The 18,155-nt window shown below is 40.7% G+C and overlaps 1 protein-coding gene across 3 annotated transcripts in view; it reads left to right on the top strand.

Annotated features, from left to right (window-relative positions):
* Positions 1 to 18,155, top strand: part of ASCC3 (activating signal cointegrator 1 complex subunit 3) — a 560,200-nt gene that overhangs the window by 483,474 nt on the left and 58,571 nt on the right. For all 3 annotated transcript variants that reach the window (XM_090037230.1, XM_090037224.1, XM_090037218.1), the window contains 2 exons: positions 8,405 to 8,516; positions 9,568 to 9,702. In XM_090037230.1, the coding sequence (XP_089893356.1) occupies positions 8,405 to 8,516; positions 9,568 to 9,702 (247 nt within the window). The remainder of the gene's footprint in view (positions 1 to 8,404; positions 8,517 to 9,567; positions 9,703 to 18,155) is intronic.

The raw sequence follows: 18,155 nt of genomic DNA, 5'->3' as shown, positions 1-18,155 counted from the left end.
ATTACTACCGTATAATCGGAACATAAAAAACATGGTGCTGCAACAAATGACTTCACAGCATTGACAGTTATAGCAGGACCATTTCAAGCCTGATGAAAAATTTCCCAGCAAGATCTCAGGTCAGGTTTACATAAGCTAAACAGGAAACGATTGCCACCATTCACATTAAATCCTTAATGTTTTGTGTAACTTCATCTACATTTTATGTTGCTGCACGTCTCTCTATCTTTCTCAGCTGATGAAATTCCACACTTGCTTAGATTAGAGAAATAAGTTCATGTTTCACAGTTTGTTGTTTTTGCTAAGCCCGACAAGGTCTGAAGGCTTTTAATATATTATTTTAAAAGACAATGAAAAGTTAGTTCCTTCAGTTTTTGATTGTTTAAATTTTATGTACTTTGTAAATTTTTATGATACCTAGGGGTTTGTTATTGCTTTTTCCCAATGGACTACTAATGGAAGTTAGCCTGTCTAGCCCATGTGCTAGATGCTGTTAGGATAAAACTGCCTTTGACTTTCACACCTCTCAGGGGACGAGTAATTGTTGTGTTCAAACAGCCTGTAATTGTGATCCCGCTGGCTTTCTCAGTACGCTTCTGGCTATTAGAATCATTAAACAACTCAGCACCTGTTAACAGCATTGTAAATATTCAACCCTGCTTGTGTGCAGGTTGAGCCCAATATAGGAGAAGGCTTACAGAGCCCAGCCTCATAAATTAGAGCTCCTGACAAGTCAATTATTGTGAAACTGGGTTTCACTGTGAAATAAATGAAATGGTGTGCTGATAAAAAGGTAGGCTGTCTGTTTATAGCAAAGGGAAAATAATGACTAGATGATTCAATGCAGTGAGCATGAAACTGCATTGTTTTTATTCTTTATCTGTAATTAAATGGTTAGGTAATGCAGCTTCATAGGAGAACTGATATAAAATACACTTTGTATGCTTGGAAAATACTAGCATGTAGAATTCCATCTACGTTTATCCACTGTTTCAAAATACAGAATAATTTCCTTGTTGAAATGATTATTGAAAGAAATGACACAATCTTTCCAGTTGAATAGCTCCATTGTTTATTAAGGTAAAGGTGCACTGAGTGACTAAGAAGATCCCTTGGGTGTGGTTAATTTTATTTTTATGTCATTAAAGAGATTATTTTAATATATATTGACAGCACATAAATCAAGATTACAAGTAACTTTAAAATTCCTTTGTCATACTTGGTGCATTTAGGTTTTTCCCTACAATTTTTTCAAAAGTGTAAATATTGACACATTTCTTTATTTTGATCTATTATTCAGCAGAAAAGTCTAGCAAAAATAGTTTGCTGTTTCAGCAATCTAAGAAGAACTTTGCCTATCATTACTTACTCTAAACCTGAAAGAGTGAATAATTTCATAGATTTCATAGACATCAGGGCTAGAAGGGACCTCGGGAGATCATTGAGTCCAGCCCCCTGCCCAAAGGGCAAGAAGTCAGCTGGGGTCATAGGATCCCAGCAAGATAAGCATCCAATTTACTCTTGAAGGTGTTCAATGTAGGTGCTTGAACCACCTCCGCTGGCAGACTGTTCCAGACCTCGGGGGCTCGGACAGTAAAGAAATTCTTCCTTATGTCCAGCCTGAAACGGTCTTGCAGGAGTTTGTGACCGTTCGACCTCGTCATCCCTTGGGGCGCTCTGGTGAACAAACGTTCCCCCAGATCCTGGTGGTCACCCCTGAGAAACTCATAGGTGGCCATCAGATCACCCCTGAGCCTACGCTTTTCCAGGCTAAAGAGTCCCATGTCTCTCAGCCTGTCATCGTAAGATCTGTTTTCCTGACCTCTGATCATGCGCGTGGCTCTCCTCTGGACTCTCTCAAGCTTCTCCACATCCTTTTTGAATTGTGGAGCCCAAAACTGGACGCAGTACTCCAGCTGCAGCCTCGCCAAGGCCGAGTACAAGGGGAGAATGATGTCCCGGGATTTGCTCGAGTATAATACAATGCTAGTGACTAAATTGCTTTGAAGAATATTCTAAAATTAAATTGTTGGTATAGGGCCTGCTCCTGAAAAACTACTTTTCATGATTTATAAGTATAAAAATTATTTTTATTAATAATAATCGTCATCATCTGAGGATAATTACACACAACAGTACTGAAATTATCCTGGTACAGCATCTGAAGCATCTATCTCCACATCCAGCTCTTTGACCAACAGTGAGTAAATTAGGCCTTAAATTAGGGCCTAATGTCTTTTACATTGCATATAAAACTGAAAATATAGATGTATTTTATACCCCTTCAAAGAATTCTGTTACATAATTTTAGAGAAGACTAAATGTTGTTATCTGCTGATTTTAAACATTTTCATATAAGTTAACTTAATATGTTCTAATAACCAGAAACAAGTTCAATCTAAAATGTGGTGGGTATTAACATGTCACTGAAAATATGTGGCAATGATTAAAATCAAAATATTCAACACTTTGTATCAATGGTTTAGGCTTTGGTAAAATTTGAAGGTAACTCTTCACCATCAAAATTAAAGGGATGTTGCTGAAAGAAACAAGGATACAATTTTCCTATGATCAGCTTTTTTTTGGATAGGTCAGGGTTGCTCAGGTAACTCGTTACCACCTGATACAAAAGTTTCTAGTTAATACACAGAGTGATTGGGGGAGGGGGCGGGTTTACTTGCACAACAATGTTGTTTTTAATGCTTGAAAACAGCCTAACATGAATCTACTTAAAGGCTATAGGCAGACATTACACACAAACTATTTTAAGTGCTCAGAAACTGGTTTAAACCTGTAACAGAACAAATGTTCAGTGCACATAAACCTGAAAATGGCTGAAATGGATTTGAGATAAACCTGATTGAATGTAGTATCAGACTCCCAACATCCCATCATGCTCTCTGGGCTGGGTGGGGCTCTCTGCTCCACAGCAGGGCTGGCCCCTTCCCTCTGCTCCCTGGCTGGCGCTCCAGAGACTGCAGGCTGCTTCCCCACTCAGCTCACCACTCCCTGCTAAGCAGGAATTCTTTCCTCCCTTCTACCTTGCTGAGGAGGTATCTGTGTATTAGCTAGCAGAGCACATGCTGGCTATGGTCCATGCTGACTCAGCAGGTAGAATCAACAGGCAGAATCAACAAGTAGCTGATAATGTCCCTCTGTTTTCTTAATTGAGTGATAAACACTGTTACCAATTCCCTTCCAGGCTAATCAGAGCTCTTGCTGGAGCCAGGCCGCACCCCCCTCAGCTCCGTGCTGTGAAAGGAAGGGATGGCTGCTGTAGCACCCGCCCACCGGCTTCTAGCCTGAGCCGCTGCAGGCATGTGCCTGCATTTCTGAGATGTCTGTCCAGTTACAAAACTGATTTAGGTTAAACTAACCTGCAAAGATTGAATCAATTCAGGCTTAGGCTTTTTGAATGTCTGCCATAGCCAAAGGGTGTAACTCTCTTGCCTCTGCTCCTTATTGTAATCACTTATATTGGTGCAAAACTGTTTGTAAGAAGGTACCACCAAATCTGGATTTTTCTCTTATACCAGTGGGAGAGTATTACATCAGTTTTGCCCAGTTAACACAGAATATGAGGAAGCAAATAACCAGCCTCTTTACTAGTGACTGTGATTACTAGTTAAGCAAACTGAAGAGCAACTATTTAGCATACTGTTTCTCCTAGGCTCAAAACTTAGAGTAAAAATAAGTGAATTTAGAGGCTGCTAAAAATTTTGTTACAGAAAATAATATTAAAATTAAATATGTTTTTACAGTCTCTTGATAAAGTACACTTGAAGTTAACATGCAGTAATTTCGTAAAAGTTGTGTAAGGGATGATTTCCTTTTTCTTTAAAATTTGTCACTTTTGCTAACATTTGTACAGCAGCAACAGTGAAAGCAGTAGTGGAAACAGACCTGTTAGCTACTACTGACATTCTAAGCATCCTCCTGTCTAACTGTGAAGAGAAAGTGTCTGAAACACTCTCAGTAGCTAGACTGAGCTAGACAGCATAGCTGTGTTACCAAATGAACTGATGGTAGCAATGCTGGGAAGTGCTAGGAAGACAATGTCACTAACAAAAGTGTGAAAAAATGTGTCAACTATTTACAGAATTAAGTGACTTAAATTGCACTGTATCTCAAGTTGCTCTTCTTTTCTTACTGTGCTTTTTTAAAATGTCAGTAAATTATTAACCTTTTCTGCTGTTCATCTCCCTCTTTGGAATAGTATGTTTATTAAACTGCCTTTATTTTAGGTAATTTTTCCTTAACTTCTGGATAATAAAATTTGGGAGTATTAGACGTATCCTCAGTGTTTTTCTTTACCTAAATTGAATTATCAGTTTGACTCAAGTGGACTTATCCAACCCAGTTCTCAAGTCCTTACTCCATTTTTATTCAGTTTTGACTCAGGCAAAACTCACTTGAATCCATGTTTATTGTCTGTAAGAATCTAAAGATTTGGCCTTTTTTCTACTATTGAAGAGCTGGATTTGGCCCAAAATGCCATTATATATAGGTATAGGAAATGTCTTTGCACATTAGTACAGAGAGCTGTGTATGTGAATTTATATACAGAGAAGAACCAGGAGAACATAAACTGAAATATGGCATAAGAATTTGTATTGTATAATTCTTTTTTTGATTTCAAGAGGAGACTGGATAGGCACCTGGCTGGGGTCTTATGACCTCTGCCACTCCCAGTGCTCCTTCCTGCCTATGGCAGGGGGTCGGACTAGATGATCTGTCTAGGTCCCTTCCAACTCATTGATTTTATGATCCTGTGATTAATTTCAGTTTTGTGAAAAAAACCAGGATTAAGATATATATATATATATATATATATATATATATATATATATATATATATATATATATAACAGAAAATATTTAATAATTAAACTTGGAATGGTACACCATGAATTTTCAAATGATTTCATGGAATCATAGAAATTTAGGGTTGGAAGGGACCTCAGGAAGTCATCTAGTCCAACCTCTGCTCAAAGCAAGACCATCCCCAACTAGATCATCCCGACCAAGGTTTGTCTATCCAGGTCCTAAAAGCTTTCAAGGACAGTGAGTCCACAACCTCTGGGTAACCTGTTTCAGTGCTTTACTACCCTCCTAGTGAGAAAATTCTTATTATTCTCTAACCTAAACTTCCCTTGCTTCAACTTGAGACGGTTGCTCCTTGTTCTGTCATCTGCCACCACTGAGAACAGTCTAGCTCCATCCTCTTTTGAACCCCACTTCAGGTATTTGAAGGCTGCTATTAAGTCCCCTCTCAGTCTTCTATTCTGTAGAGCCCAGTTCCCTCAGCCTCTCCTCATAAGTCGTGTGCCCTAGCCCCCTCACCATTTTCATTGCCCTCCACTGGACTCTCTCCAATGTGTCCACATCCTTTCTGTAATAGGTGGGCCCAAAAGTGAACACAATACTCCAAATGTGGACTCACCAATGCTGAATAGAGGAGAAGAATCACTTCCCTTGCCCAGCTGGCAACACTTGTACCAGTGCAGACCAGTATACTATTAGCCCAGGTCCTTTTCTGCAGAGCTGCTATCCAACCAGTTAGCATCCAGCCTGTACCAGTGCATGAGATTCTTCTGTCCTAAGTGGAGAACTGTGCACTTATCCTTGTTGAATCTTATGGCTAGGGACAGACATTACACATAAACTGGCTTGAATGATCAGAAACTGGTTTAAACCTTTAATAGAACAGATGTTCACTGCACATAAACCAGTTTGAAAATGGCTGAAACAGGTTTGAGATGAACCTGGTTGAATGTAGTATCACACTTAACTGATCTGGGTCAAACCAGTTTACGCAATGTCTATCTCAGACCTGTTGCTGGACTCCCCCAACATCCTGCTCTGCTCCACAGCGGAGCTGGACCCTCCTCTCTGCTCCCTTGCTGGAGCTCCAGCAGAAACTGCAGGCTTCTCCCTGCTAAACGGGGATTATTCTCCCATGCCCCTCCGCTTTACACAAACACCTCTCAGCATTACCTAGCAGACCACATGCTGGCTACAGGCTGTGCTGTGGGAGACGATAAATGCGGACAGGCTTTTGGAGCTAATCAGCAGGTAGCTGGTTATGTCCTTCCTTGGAAAAGCTGTTTAAGAAGAGATCTTGAACTAATGGAGAGAGGCTTTGTTTTCTTAAAGGGTTGATAAACACTGAGTTAGGGGTGATAAGCATTCCCTGCTAGGCTGCTGGGGGGCGGAACCCCTCCCTAATCATGGCATCCTGCCAGGGCCTGACCATGCCCCTCCTCAACTCAGCACTGTAGAAGAATAGGGAGGACTACTCTAGTGACCCGGCTTCCAGCCTGAGCCACTACAGGTATGTGCCTGAACTGGTTCAGTCCAGAGGGGATATCTGTGCAGTTATGAACTGGTTTAGCCTAGCCAGGTTAGACTAACCTGCAAAGATTGAATCAATTCAGGCTTTTTGAATGTCTGTCCCTAGCCCAGGGGCAGGCAATTATTTTGGGCAGAGGGCCGCTTACCCAGTTTTGACAGGCTGTTGAGGGCCGCATGGGTAGACCCGCCCCTTGACAGGTGTCCCCGCCCCGGTCACCATCTTGGGACCAATGTCCCAGGGCCAGCACCAGTGGGGCCCAGGGCGGGGCACAGGCCAGCAGGGGTCTGTGTAGCCGAGCTGGCCTGCACCAGCAGGGAGGGGGGAGCTGGCCCGGCTCCATAGAGCCCCTGCTAGCTGGGACCCCGCACTCCTGCCACCCTGCTCTGGGCCCCACTGGCACTCGCCCTGTGACAATGGTGCGGGCCCCGTGCTTCTGCTGGCTCTCTGCCCACTCACTCCCAGTGCCCACCAGCCCCGCGGTACAGGTGGGGGGCAGCACTCAGCCCTGACCCCCTGTTCACCAGCAGGGAAGTTGGTGCTGACCGTGGGGAAAAGTGGCACCTTGCCTGCCCCATGGCCAGCACTCCCTGCTGCAGGCACTTGCAGTCTATGTGGGGCTATCTGGAGCAGGCACAGGCAGGCTCATTTGGGCTGCAGGTGGCTGCAGTGTGGGGCGCTGGCCATGGGGCGGGTGAGAGGCCACATTTTCCCATGCTTAGCACCAGCTTGTAACACTCCCCACTGCCAGCCTGGTGGTGGGGCCGGGTTACAAGGTGGTGCTAAGCGCAGGACGGGGAGAAAGCAACCCCTCCCTGCCCGAAGCCCCACACTGCAGCCACTCGCAGCCAGCCTGGGGCTGCTTGTGCCCATTCCGGACAGCACCACACAGGCTGCGAGTGCCTGCAGCACGGAGCGCTGGCCATGGGGTGGGTGAGGGACCATTTTTCTTCACGCAGGGAAGGAGCCCAGGGAAAAGCTGAGTGCAGGAGGCAAGCAGCCCCTCCCCTGTCCCACGTCCAGTGCCCCACACTGCAAGCACTCGCAGCCCATATGGGGCTGTCTGGAGTGGGCACAGGCAGCCTCACACAGGCTGCAAGCAGCTGCAGCATGGAGCACCAGGTGTAGTTTGGGAAGAGCCACCCCCCCCTGCACTCCTTTCCTGCCTAGGGTCCTCCCACACTTACCTGAGCTTCCCGCACCAGGGCAGCCATGTGCTCCCAGTCTAGAAACCGCAGCTGGGGCTTCCAGCTGGGAGGTGGGGCCGGGCAGACCCCATTGTTGTGGCAGTCCGCCAGGCTTTCCCTGGGTCCTACTGCTCTTGGTTCCTGTCATTTTTGACAGGAACCAAGGGCAGAGAAATATTAATTTTCTACATTTTTTTAGGGGCCCCGCAAGCTGGATAGAATGGCCTCGCTGAATGGATGTGGCCCATGAGCCATATTTTGCCCACCCCTGCCCTAGCCGATGACATTCCTTTGGGCTCAATCCTCCAATTTTTCTAGTCGCTCTGAATCCTAGCCCTGCCCTCCGGCATATCTACTACTCCCCCCATTTTACTAGATCTTCTTTTATTTTTCATTTACAAAATATAAAACACTTTCTACCCTAAGTGCTTTCTTCTGTCAGTCCACTGGATAAATAAATGCATCCTTGTGTACATTTTATATTACTTATTTACTCTTATAGTCATCTAAACTGGAAAACTTTCCCATTATCAAAAAATAAAATGTTCAGTTTTGGACTAATTAACCTCAGTTGTTTGTTAATACGAAAACAGTCATCTTTTCATATCAACATTCTCACCTTGCTTCAGTTATTCCAAGACTCCAGTTATTTAAGACTCAGCAAAAAGAGTCATGAATTTATTTTTAAACTATAGAAGTGAACAGTTCTGTGTTTACTTGTGCGACTGTCAGTCTGAATAGTTGCTCTCTCCAATAGTGTTTTTATACAACAGCAACTAGGTAACATTGACACAAGATGCCCTTATTGTTGCATGTTGTTGTTTCAAAAGTCCTCACATAATTTATCTGTTTTAAATTTATCTAGTTACTACAACTTAGATGATGTGAGCCATGATACGATGAACAAATACCTTTCAGGCCTTGTTGAAAGATCCCTCTTTGATCTGGACTGTGCCTCCTGTATTGAAATTGAGGAGGTAAGACTGTTTTAGAAAATAAAGAATCAGTAGAGGTAATATTCACTGCCAGTTGATTACTTTGCTTAGCTTAAATTTAGTGTATTTACTTCTTTAATAATCAAATTCTTGATGTGAATCTTAAGAATTCTTCAGCTTTATTACAGAATTCCTACGTAAGGGGACAATGGGAGATAAAGATATTCACTTTTATTGCAGGAATAGTAAATTATTTTCATCTTTATCTAAAATACTACAATAACATTATAATAAAATATATGTAATTTATATTTTTGCTAAGGCATACAGTAGAATTGTATATTTTGCCAGTTTAAACAAAATTAAAACAGAACATAGGATATGACAGTATGGCCCCTGACAGACATTACACTTAAGATGTGATTTAGTGTTTAACCACATCTGAACTAGTGACCTGGCAGCACATTCAGTCAATTAATGGCATGATAAAAGGAGAAATATGCCACAAAGTTATTACACAGAATACATGGCTGGTTCTTATCACACCTTTAATTGAAAGTGTAGCTAATGCCTGGGCTGTAGAGCATAAAGGTGGCTTTCAAGATTCCCATGTGCACCAGAAACTGGGAGGCCCCTCAGATGAGTATGGCTCCCAGCTGGGGAGTGCACCAAGCATTCCTGTGGCTGGGGCCCTCCCAGTTGGAAGCCCTGGTCAGATGATCAGAGCTCCCAGATGAAGCAGCACACCATGAGCTCCCACAGCTGGAAGCAGGTGATCAGAGCTCCCAACCGGGGGGAGTGCACTATGTGCTGCTGCAACTGGGAGCCCCAGTCAGTTGATCAGGGTTTTCAGCCTTAGGAGCACATGGTACTGCCTACCAGCCAAGAGCCAAGCTTGTTACTTGTTGATGTAGGGAGAGCCTGACATTGAGCTCCCAATAAGTTGGGAATTTCCCAGTTATTTTAGCAACTTGCATCAAGCTGTTAAGTAACTTAGCAGTTGCATTCTCATCATTCAGTCTCCTTAAATAAAATGTTAACATATTTTTGCAGTTGTATATATGTTTCATGACATATTTTCTTCTTTAAACAGGATAATCGTGGCATTGTACCTCTAACTTATGGCCGCATTGCTTCCTATTATTATTTGAAGCATACAACTATTGGGATATTCAAGGATCTGTTGAAATCCGAAAGCAGCATTGAAGAACTACTTTTAGTTTTGACAGTAAGTGGTGACTCTTTCTTCACTTACCCATCTATAATTCAAACAGGTACATGATATTATATGAAAACCCTCCTAAAGAGTAAATAGTATTTCTACTCTCAGCTGTAAGTATGTACTGACCTAGATTGTCTTCAGTAGTTTTACTTAGACTAGTTGAACTCTGTCCTCTATCTTGATAATTGCCAACATGTAAACTAGCCAGTGCTACATATCTTGTTTATCTATTGGCAATGACATGTCTAAGACTGCCTGGGACTATATTGGATCTCATGTACTCCTGCATGTTCAGGTGCATTCCAAACTGTAATCTTACTTCTCTAAAATTTTACTGCTAGATATTGTAAACAGCAAGATCCAAGAATAGAATCACCTTAGTATTTTTCAAATGAACCATGAGTTACAATAATCATTTTAGAAAAAATTCTTTTGCACTCTTTCTGTGGTACGTATGATCAGTGGTGTATACTTAAAAAGGTATGCAAATACCTCATAATGGACAGCAAGTGCAAATTAAGTGGGAAAAATTTCCCACCAGATCTAGAAAGAAATTCTCTTATGTGATGAAACAAGAGGCTGGATGTACATTATACAAATGTGTATATATAAACATATTTTATTGGCTAGCATAACTGAAGATATTCTTCATGTTGATATAATGTAAAGGACTAATCTTTTATTGGAACTTACTAAGCTATTTGTCACTTATACAGGTATTCTTGTCAGTTTATAGGAGCATTTATTGGGGTTCTTTCTGCAGCTTATTTGATATCCAAATCCTGTTTTTTTATTAATTTCCCTCAACAAAAGTCTTTGTTTTTTAAAAATTATCTGTTCGCATGCTTGTTTCTCTATGATTCTAATTTCCCTTGCTCTTCTCCAAATTTTTTGTATTGCTATTGCATGTACACTTTTTGAACAGGGCACCCAAAATGAAAGGGGTTTCCAGATGATGGAGACCATGAAATCAAATAGTATTTGAATATTTTTAATGTTATTCCGTATATCTTTATTAATGCTAACACTTTAACAACTGTTCTGCATTAAGCTGTCCATAGTGTCCTCAGTGGCCATGTCTACATGGGACACTGACTGAGCAGTTGTTACTGTGCAGGCATTTAAGTACTTGCATACCCAAGTACTAAAAAACTGTGTAGTAACTAGTGTTACTGCGCAGTAGCGTCATGTCATGGTATATGCAACGTGACACTACTGTGCATGAGGATTGACCTCCTGTGCAGTAAGCTTCTCGTGTAAACATGCCACTAATGCCAATTCATTTAGAACCCAGCACTTCTTATACTTGTTCAATACCTTGCACTTATCTATCATCTATTATTGGCCAGTTGCCTCATAATCCTTTCATAAATTAAGCAATTTAGTCATGCACAAATTCTGTAACTGCTGTTGCTCATCACATACCTGAGGGCTCTGATTGATATAAAAAAACACACTGAGCTCACTACAAATTCTTGGTACATTGCTCTTAATAGGTAAACTTTGTTCTTATCTTCAAGTGCCAAGTTGTTGACTTATTGCAGAAACATTAGGCTCCATATACAATTGTTAGGGCTCACAAAAGAGCTGCTTCTGTCAAAAGAAATTGTCCAGGAAAAAGCATCAAGTGACTGGTGTGGACATTCCCTGCACCTGAGTTCCCTTTCATGTTTGTGTTCACTCATTAGACTAATTCTGCTACTTCCACAGCAAAGAGTCCCTGCAAGGCCTTCGTTCTGGCACACCTTCAAGTTGGCATCCAGGGCTGTTGCCCAGCTTATTGCCTCAAACATCCCGCCCCCATTCCCACTCCAGTTACACTACTGAACTGGTTACCTTTCAAAGTCTTGACTTCATGCTTTAGAACATATGGGGAGCTTCCTCTTCTGGTATTCCAAAATATTTACATTGACTAGATTTCCATGCTTGTAATAGGCAAAACAAAATGTCATATTATCTTCGCTATATGTCTTGAAATTGACTTTCATGGTTAACAAGGTCATTCCTAAGAATTTCTAGAATTATTTCATTATTATTTTTATATTATAATGTTTTATTAAGTGTTATTAGATTGGACGACAGTTATTATATCTATACATTCAATCCACGTAGAAGTTCAAACAGTCATAAACTCCTCCAAGACTGTTTCAGGGTGGACATAAGGAAGAACTTCTTTACTGTCCGAGCCCCCAGGGTCTGGAATAGCCTGCCACTGGAGGTGGTTCAAGCACCTACTTTGAACACCTTCAAGAGAAATCTGGATGTTTATCTTGCTGGGATCCTATGACCCCTGCTGACTTCCTGCCCCTGGGGCAGGGGGTTGGACTCAACGGTCTTCTGAGGTCCCTTCCAGCCCTAATGTCTATGAAATCTCACCTCAGACATGTATTTCTTAAGAGCAATGCCCTAGCAGAAATTGTACTGTTACATCTGCCTTGCACTCACTTTGCACTGATACACTGCATTTACCGTAAGATGAGTTTGAATGTAAGACAACCCCCCCACACACCCACACACAATAGTTAGATTCTGTATATAGAAAATGATACATTTGTTATATAGTTCCATGTATAGAATATAAATATTGGAATTTTTCTCCTAAATTTGTCCTCCCAATCTCCTCACCCCCTTCCTCCACCCCACAAGGAAAGCACTGGAAGGGGGCGTGGTGATGTGGACAAAGTGTTTGGAGGGCAAGTAGCCAGACCCCTGCCTCTTGCTCCCTGTCTGCCTCCTGCCACTTGCCCTGCCGCCCTCCTCCCCACTTGCCTTTCTCCACTGCATTGTGTTCAGCTAATCTGGACACAGAGAGCCCCAGAACTCCTGCCCTGTACAGCTGGGAACAGCTATGGAGAGAGCCTGACTTGTCTGGGGACAGCAGTAGCAGCAAACAGGTTCCTCTTTCCAGCAGCTGCTCTCTTCCTGCCTCCCTCTCCCCTGTGTGCCTTTGCTTCTGTCCCTTGCCAAGGGCTCCGTGCACTTTTGCCCCCTGCAGCACAGGGCAGGAGCAAGTATGGAGTGGCTCTGGGCCTCCTCTTGCATGTACATGAGCCAAGGACACTGATTCTCCCCACCACTCCCAGTTGGAGTGATCCCATACTCAATTCTAAGATGTGGCTTTGTTTTCCCCATGCTGAATGGGGAAAAATCTTGGCTTAGTAAATAGCTTTTGATACAGGGCCCTCAGTCTGGAAAAACCTCCTGTAAATATCACAAAGACTGTAAGGAATTGGTAACAAAAAACTAAAAGCAAACAAAAGTAAACAGTTCTCTCACTGAATGCATCTCTCACTTCTGGTATCTGTACTTGTGCATTGGACTCCCTTGAAACTTTTCAGTATTTTTTCAGCAGGACATTATGCCTTGATTACAAGATATTTTAGCTACACAAATGAAAATGATCTACATGGAAATAGTTTTGCTTTCCTCTAGGACTGGGCTTGAAATTTGAATTGTCCTTTAATATTTTGCAATTTTTAAGTACTTGAAAAAGATAATCTGATATTTCTAAAGAAAACTATTTTCACTCTGTTACCTCTTATAAGAACTGTGCTATAACATGATTAGTTTAATATTTTTATTTATAAATTTATGGTGGTTTTCATGTTTAAGGTACTTCAAGCACACCTCTGATTCATATTTCTAAAACAAATTGAAAATACATTTTATAATGTTGCCTTTTAAGGAAGTTGTGCTTTATCAGTTTGGCTGGTGATTTGGGGTTAGCTGGGTGGTTTTTTTCTGTTTGGTTGTTTTTTGGCATTTTTTTAGTTTCCTTTTGCAGCATGATTATACCCATTTATTCATGTTACTTTGCTTTATAATTATCTGAATCTGTCTGTTAGCTATTTCTCCAATCAAAGCTACTTTTAATATTGTATGCGTGCCACTATGTTAACTGAACACTAATATTAATGGCTACGTCAATGCTGCTGCCACCAAAGAAATTGTAGCAGCAATACCAGGAGTAGGCTGGGAATGCTTGGAAGCGATTCTCCCCGTCTGTATCTTGTCTGGTAAATTATGCGGCCTCCCACTTCCCCCACCACTTCCCTGAGGCCCATCAGGCCTCTAGAGTAATAGCCTTCCTTTGCTGTCAGCTCATGTATTAATCCTGGGACTTGTAAGGGTTGTGGTTCAGTGTAAAAGGTGTAGCTGTAGATGCAGAATGGTAACATATTTACATAATAGGAATTGTTTTGCCCCTTTTTCTTTTTCCAAAATATAGCAACACATTTAAAAGATTATTATTTAGCTTACAGAGGCAAGCCCTACAATTTTTTGAATTCCCGAGTTACCATAACCCTTACAACCTTAGTTTGCCTGCTTGTATTTCTACCCTGAACATTAAATGAGGTCAACGTGATTGTAATTAAAGGCTGTATCATAGCGCATAGAAGAGGGCAGAATTAAGGATACAAAAACAACCTGAAATCTAGCATTTCCTCACTTCCAAGTCCTTAACCCCCTACTCCCACTCCATAGGTTAACTTTAGAATGGTTCTGCTCCACTGTTATTCTGATGTGCTGCCAACACTTTCTTACGCAGCACATAAAGGAAAATGGAAATGTTGCTTTTCAACAATTTACATCCTATCATTTCATGAGACACAAAAAGCCACTTCTTTTTCCCATGGACTTCCTCCTGCCAGTTTAAATAGCCTGCTACAAATAATGGATATGTTAAAAGTTCAGAATAAAGGTCACCATAATCTTTTATATGGAAACTGTCAGACAATCTCAGTGTAGGAGATGTGACCCATTCTGTCTAAAATGTCCATTGTGTAAAACTATCTCTTGCATTTTCCTGTAAGTGCTGCATGCAAAATTATTATAAACTAAAAGGGCTAAGCAAGTGTCTGTTAGGGAAAATTATATCATTTTAGAAGACAAGTTAACTAAAATGACACTGAACACACAAGATCATATTCTCACCCTTCACTCTCTCCCCTTTTAGTAAAACAGCCAAAAAGAGGAGAAAAAATCCCCCAGTCTCCCATTCCTACCAAAGGAGTATTCCTCCAGTATAAGCCTGGCAAATGATGGTTTCAGACTATCTTCTGAGGATCTCCTTGCATCATTGAGATGGGGGATGTTCTGGGAGCTACACTAAGGGGCATGTTAGAGGCTAGGTTTGCCTCATCCATACTGCTGAGATGCTGAATGCCACTTGTGTTTATAGGGCAGGCTCGAATGGCTGACCTGATCTAAGCTGCCCTTCAAGGCCATCTGAATTATACTACAGGCCTCCTGCCATAGGAGCACCCTAGCATTGGGTGACTTGGGATGTAACCAAACCAGCATAGTTGAAGTGGTAAACTTTTTCATTGTAGACCAGTCACAGGACTGAAGTGTAATGTGTTCATATTTTAAGCTGTGAAGAAGTTCAAGTACTGGTCCTCTTCCAATGAGATTGTGCTATACATATATCTCTTCTTTATTTTAAGGACTGACATTAAATATAAAATAAATCAAGTCCAAATTCATTTATATAAGTATCTTTAAAAGGTAATATAGGAGAAGGGACTTGTGGCATCCTTGGACTAAAGTAGAATATTTTCATAGTTTTACCATTTTAGTTTTATGCAGATGTTGATTGTTTTTATAATTACTAGTTAAATTATTATTCCATTTTTATTAAAGGTGTAAATTGAAATTTTTTTGCAATCTGATGCTGTGTTGAAAAGATTAGGCATTTTAACATAATTATCGCCAATTTTTCGGGTGGGGGTTTCCTCCTCCTAAACACTGTGAATTAATGAGCTTTATAATTAGGGCAGTTGCTTCACACCTCTATTGTTACCCAATGACATTACATCTGTCTTGCTCCACTGATGCCCTCCTCCTACTTATTGAAGCATTTAGCAGTTTTGGCAACAGGGAATTACACGGTATGGGGTAAGTAGTCTAATTAGGTATAAGTGAAAATCCGTAGGGAAAAGAATATTTTAAAAGTAATTTGAAGAATTTCTTAATGATGCTGGCACTGAAAGCTGTAGTCTTATAGTAGAAAAGGCCTGTCGGCATTACCAAACTTCAGTTCAGTTTTAGTACAATTTACCTATGACTTAGTTTTAAAAAAATTACTTTTTAACTATACTTTGCGAAAATATCTTTCTTAAACTCTTCTGAAAAAATGTTTGACAGTCTGAAGTTTTGACAGGATGAAAAAATGTTTGACAGGCTGTAGGTATATGTCTTTATTCACAAGTCTTTCAAACATGCAATTTAAAAACAAAAATGAGTGAAATTCAATTACAACTTAAATGGTGGTGAAATTTAGGCATTAGCCTGTTGGTATAAATATACTGGAAGGAGATGTGTACAGTTATAACAAAGAATGTAGTTAAAGTTTAGACAGAATTTATACTGATGTCTACCAAATTACTAACCTATAATTTATACCAACACTCATCCCTTCTAAAAGCAAACACTTGGTAAGGCTTTTTTGGGCCTGTTTCGTGGAGAAGGTGACCACTGAATAATATTGATATATTATGACCATGGAATCTTTGCATTTAGGACCTCAAGACTTATATTTTGCTACTGAAGTTTTTTTGGAGTATTGAGAACTTGGGAACATATATACTGAACCACTGAGTAACCTGTCTTTGTCGCCAGCTTGAGTTTCTGGTCAAAATGATTTTCATTCTACAAAATCGGTAATCCTAAATTGGGTTGGGAAGTGAGGTTCAGAGTATTGGCCTTGCGTAACTGACCCTTAGTTGCACGTCTAGAATTTTCCACGTGCTCAGATCCACTTGAACAATATGTTTGGGGGTTAGAAAGTTTTCCCATAAGCCTTTTTTCTAAATTGCCTCTGGTCATGTTTCAGATGGTGGAAATCCAAATTAGGTCAATTTTGGACATTACTGGATTATAGTGCTTGGGGCATTAACATTTATTGATAAGAAAGCATTGATGAATTATTGACTGCTGGAATGCCCTCTGGTGTCTCTGAAGACTGACTCTTTTTCTAACAAGGCTTAGGTAAAGAACTTGTAACAAGCTCAAAATGTGCCTCTGAGGCACTGAGACATAATTGTATTAAACTGTTTTCTTGCTGCATTGAATCAGTTGTTAATAAGGAGTTTAAATAAATTAAGCTCAGATATGTAACTGTTCTGTATTAGTGGCTGTTTCTTGCCTGCTACAGAAACTGAGAAATGAGTGTCTGATCAGGGGATTCTAGGGCAGATTGTTACAGAAAAAGAAGAACATATTACTGGGGCCCTTAGTTCCAATTGGTGCTTAACTGCTGCTTGGTAGTTTTGCTCCATAATAACTATTACGATTAAATTCATGTGGGCCTAGTGTTGCAAACGCTCCTTATATGAGTAGTCCTGAGAATTACAAGATAGGATTGTGTAACTGGAAAATGGCAAATGGACATTTTATTTTACTTTTTTGTAAAACTGTCATCTCTATACATGTGGGGCAATTCCTCATAATAATAGTTTTCTTGTTCTCTTGTGGCTCCTTTATTATCTGCCTGTCATTTTGCTGTTCTTCATTTCTGGTTTTGTGTGTTTTCCCCACAAGAGGGAGGTATTTGGGTTTCCTGTACCTATTCCTGTGACTTGCATGCAAATTTTGTGGAGAACATGGTTTTCCCTGTTCATTATTCTGAGAGAACAGCAGGATTAGAATTGAGGTAGTGGTTGGGAATATGCCTATTATTGTCTTTTTAATTCAGGTGCTCACACACATCTAACCCCTATCTCTCGATTTAAGGTTTAGCTACATCCAGTTTCAATTGCTTCTGTTAGACTAGATACCTTGGGATACAGTTGGAAACCTAACAATGGGGCTGTTGTACCAGATTGTGTGGGCTGATGGGATAGCTAGTGTAAACTCCAAGTAAGGGAGTACCAAAAGTGGTTTGGAGATGAATGAAAATAAGGTATGAGCCTCTCCTCGTGTTCCAACCATTTCTAGATCTTCCTGCTTTCAAGGTTTATGCTGCAGGTTTAAATTAGTTTATTCTACAGTTCTTTATCATCTGTGTCACCATTGCTAAGTGTGTTGACAATTTTATTCTAATCATAGTTAAGCAAGTATGTTCTTGGGATTGTCTTAGAACAGAGTGCATTTTCTCTGTAGAGGCTGGGCTTTCCTCTGGTAAGTTATTTCTGCATGGCTTCTGCAAAAACAATTTTAGAAAACTATTTCACAATTACTTAATTCCTTTTCTCCTCACATCTCCATGAAGCCAGCCTCCAAATATACCAACCTAAAAAGATTCTAAGTCTGCCACTGGATCTGAAGGTATATTTGAAGGCTGGTTTCATGTAGATGTGAGGAAAGAAAAACTTAATTGTGAAGTAATTGTGTACAAAAATGTAGACAGTTTTGCTTCCCCAGTGAGCTGACATAAAAACATTGTGAACCCTATCATGCAATTGACAGATAAAATCACACAATGAATTACATGATAATTTTGTTAAGTTATATTTCTT

Source organism: Crocodylus siamensis, chromosome 1 (genome assembly GCF_052110815.1).
Source record: "Crocodylus siamensis isolate JL-2025a chromosome 1, ASM5211081v1, whole genome shotgun sequence".
NCBI classification, from domain to species: Eukaryota; Metazoa; Chordata; order Crocodylia; family Crocodylidae; genus Crocodylus; species Crocodylus siamensis.
Note: the sequence above shows the minus strand (reverse complement) of the source record. Positions and strands in the feature narration are given on the sequence as shown.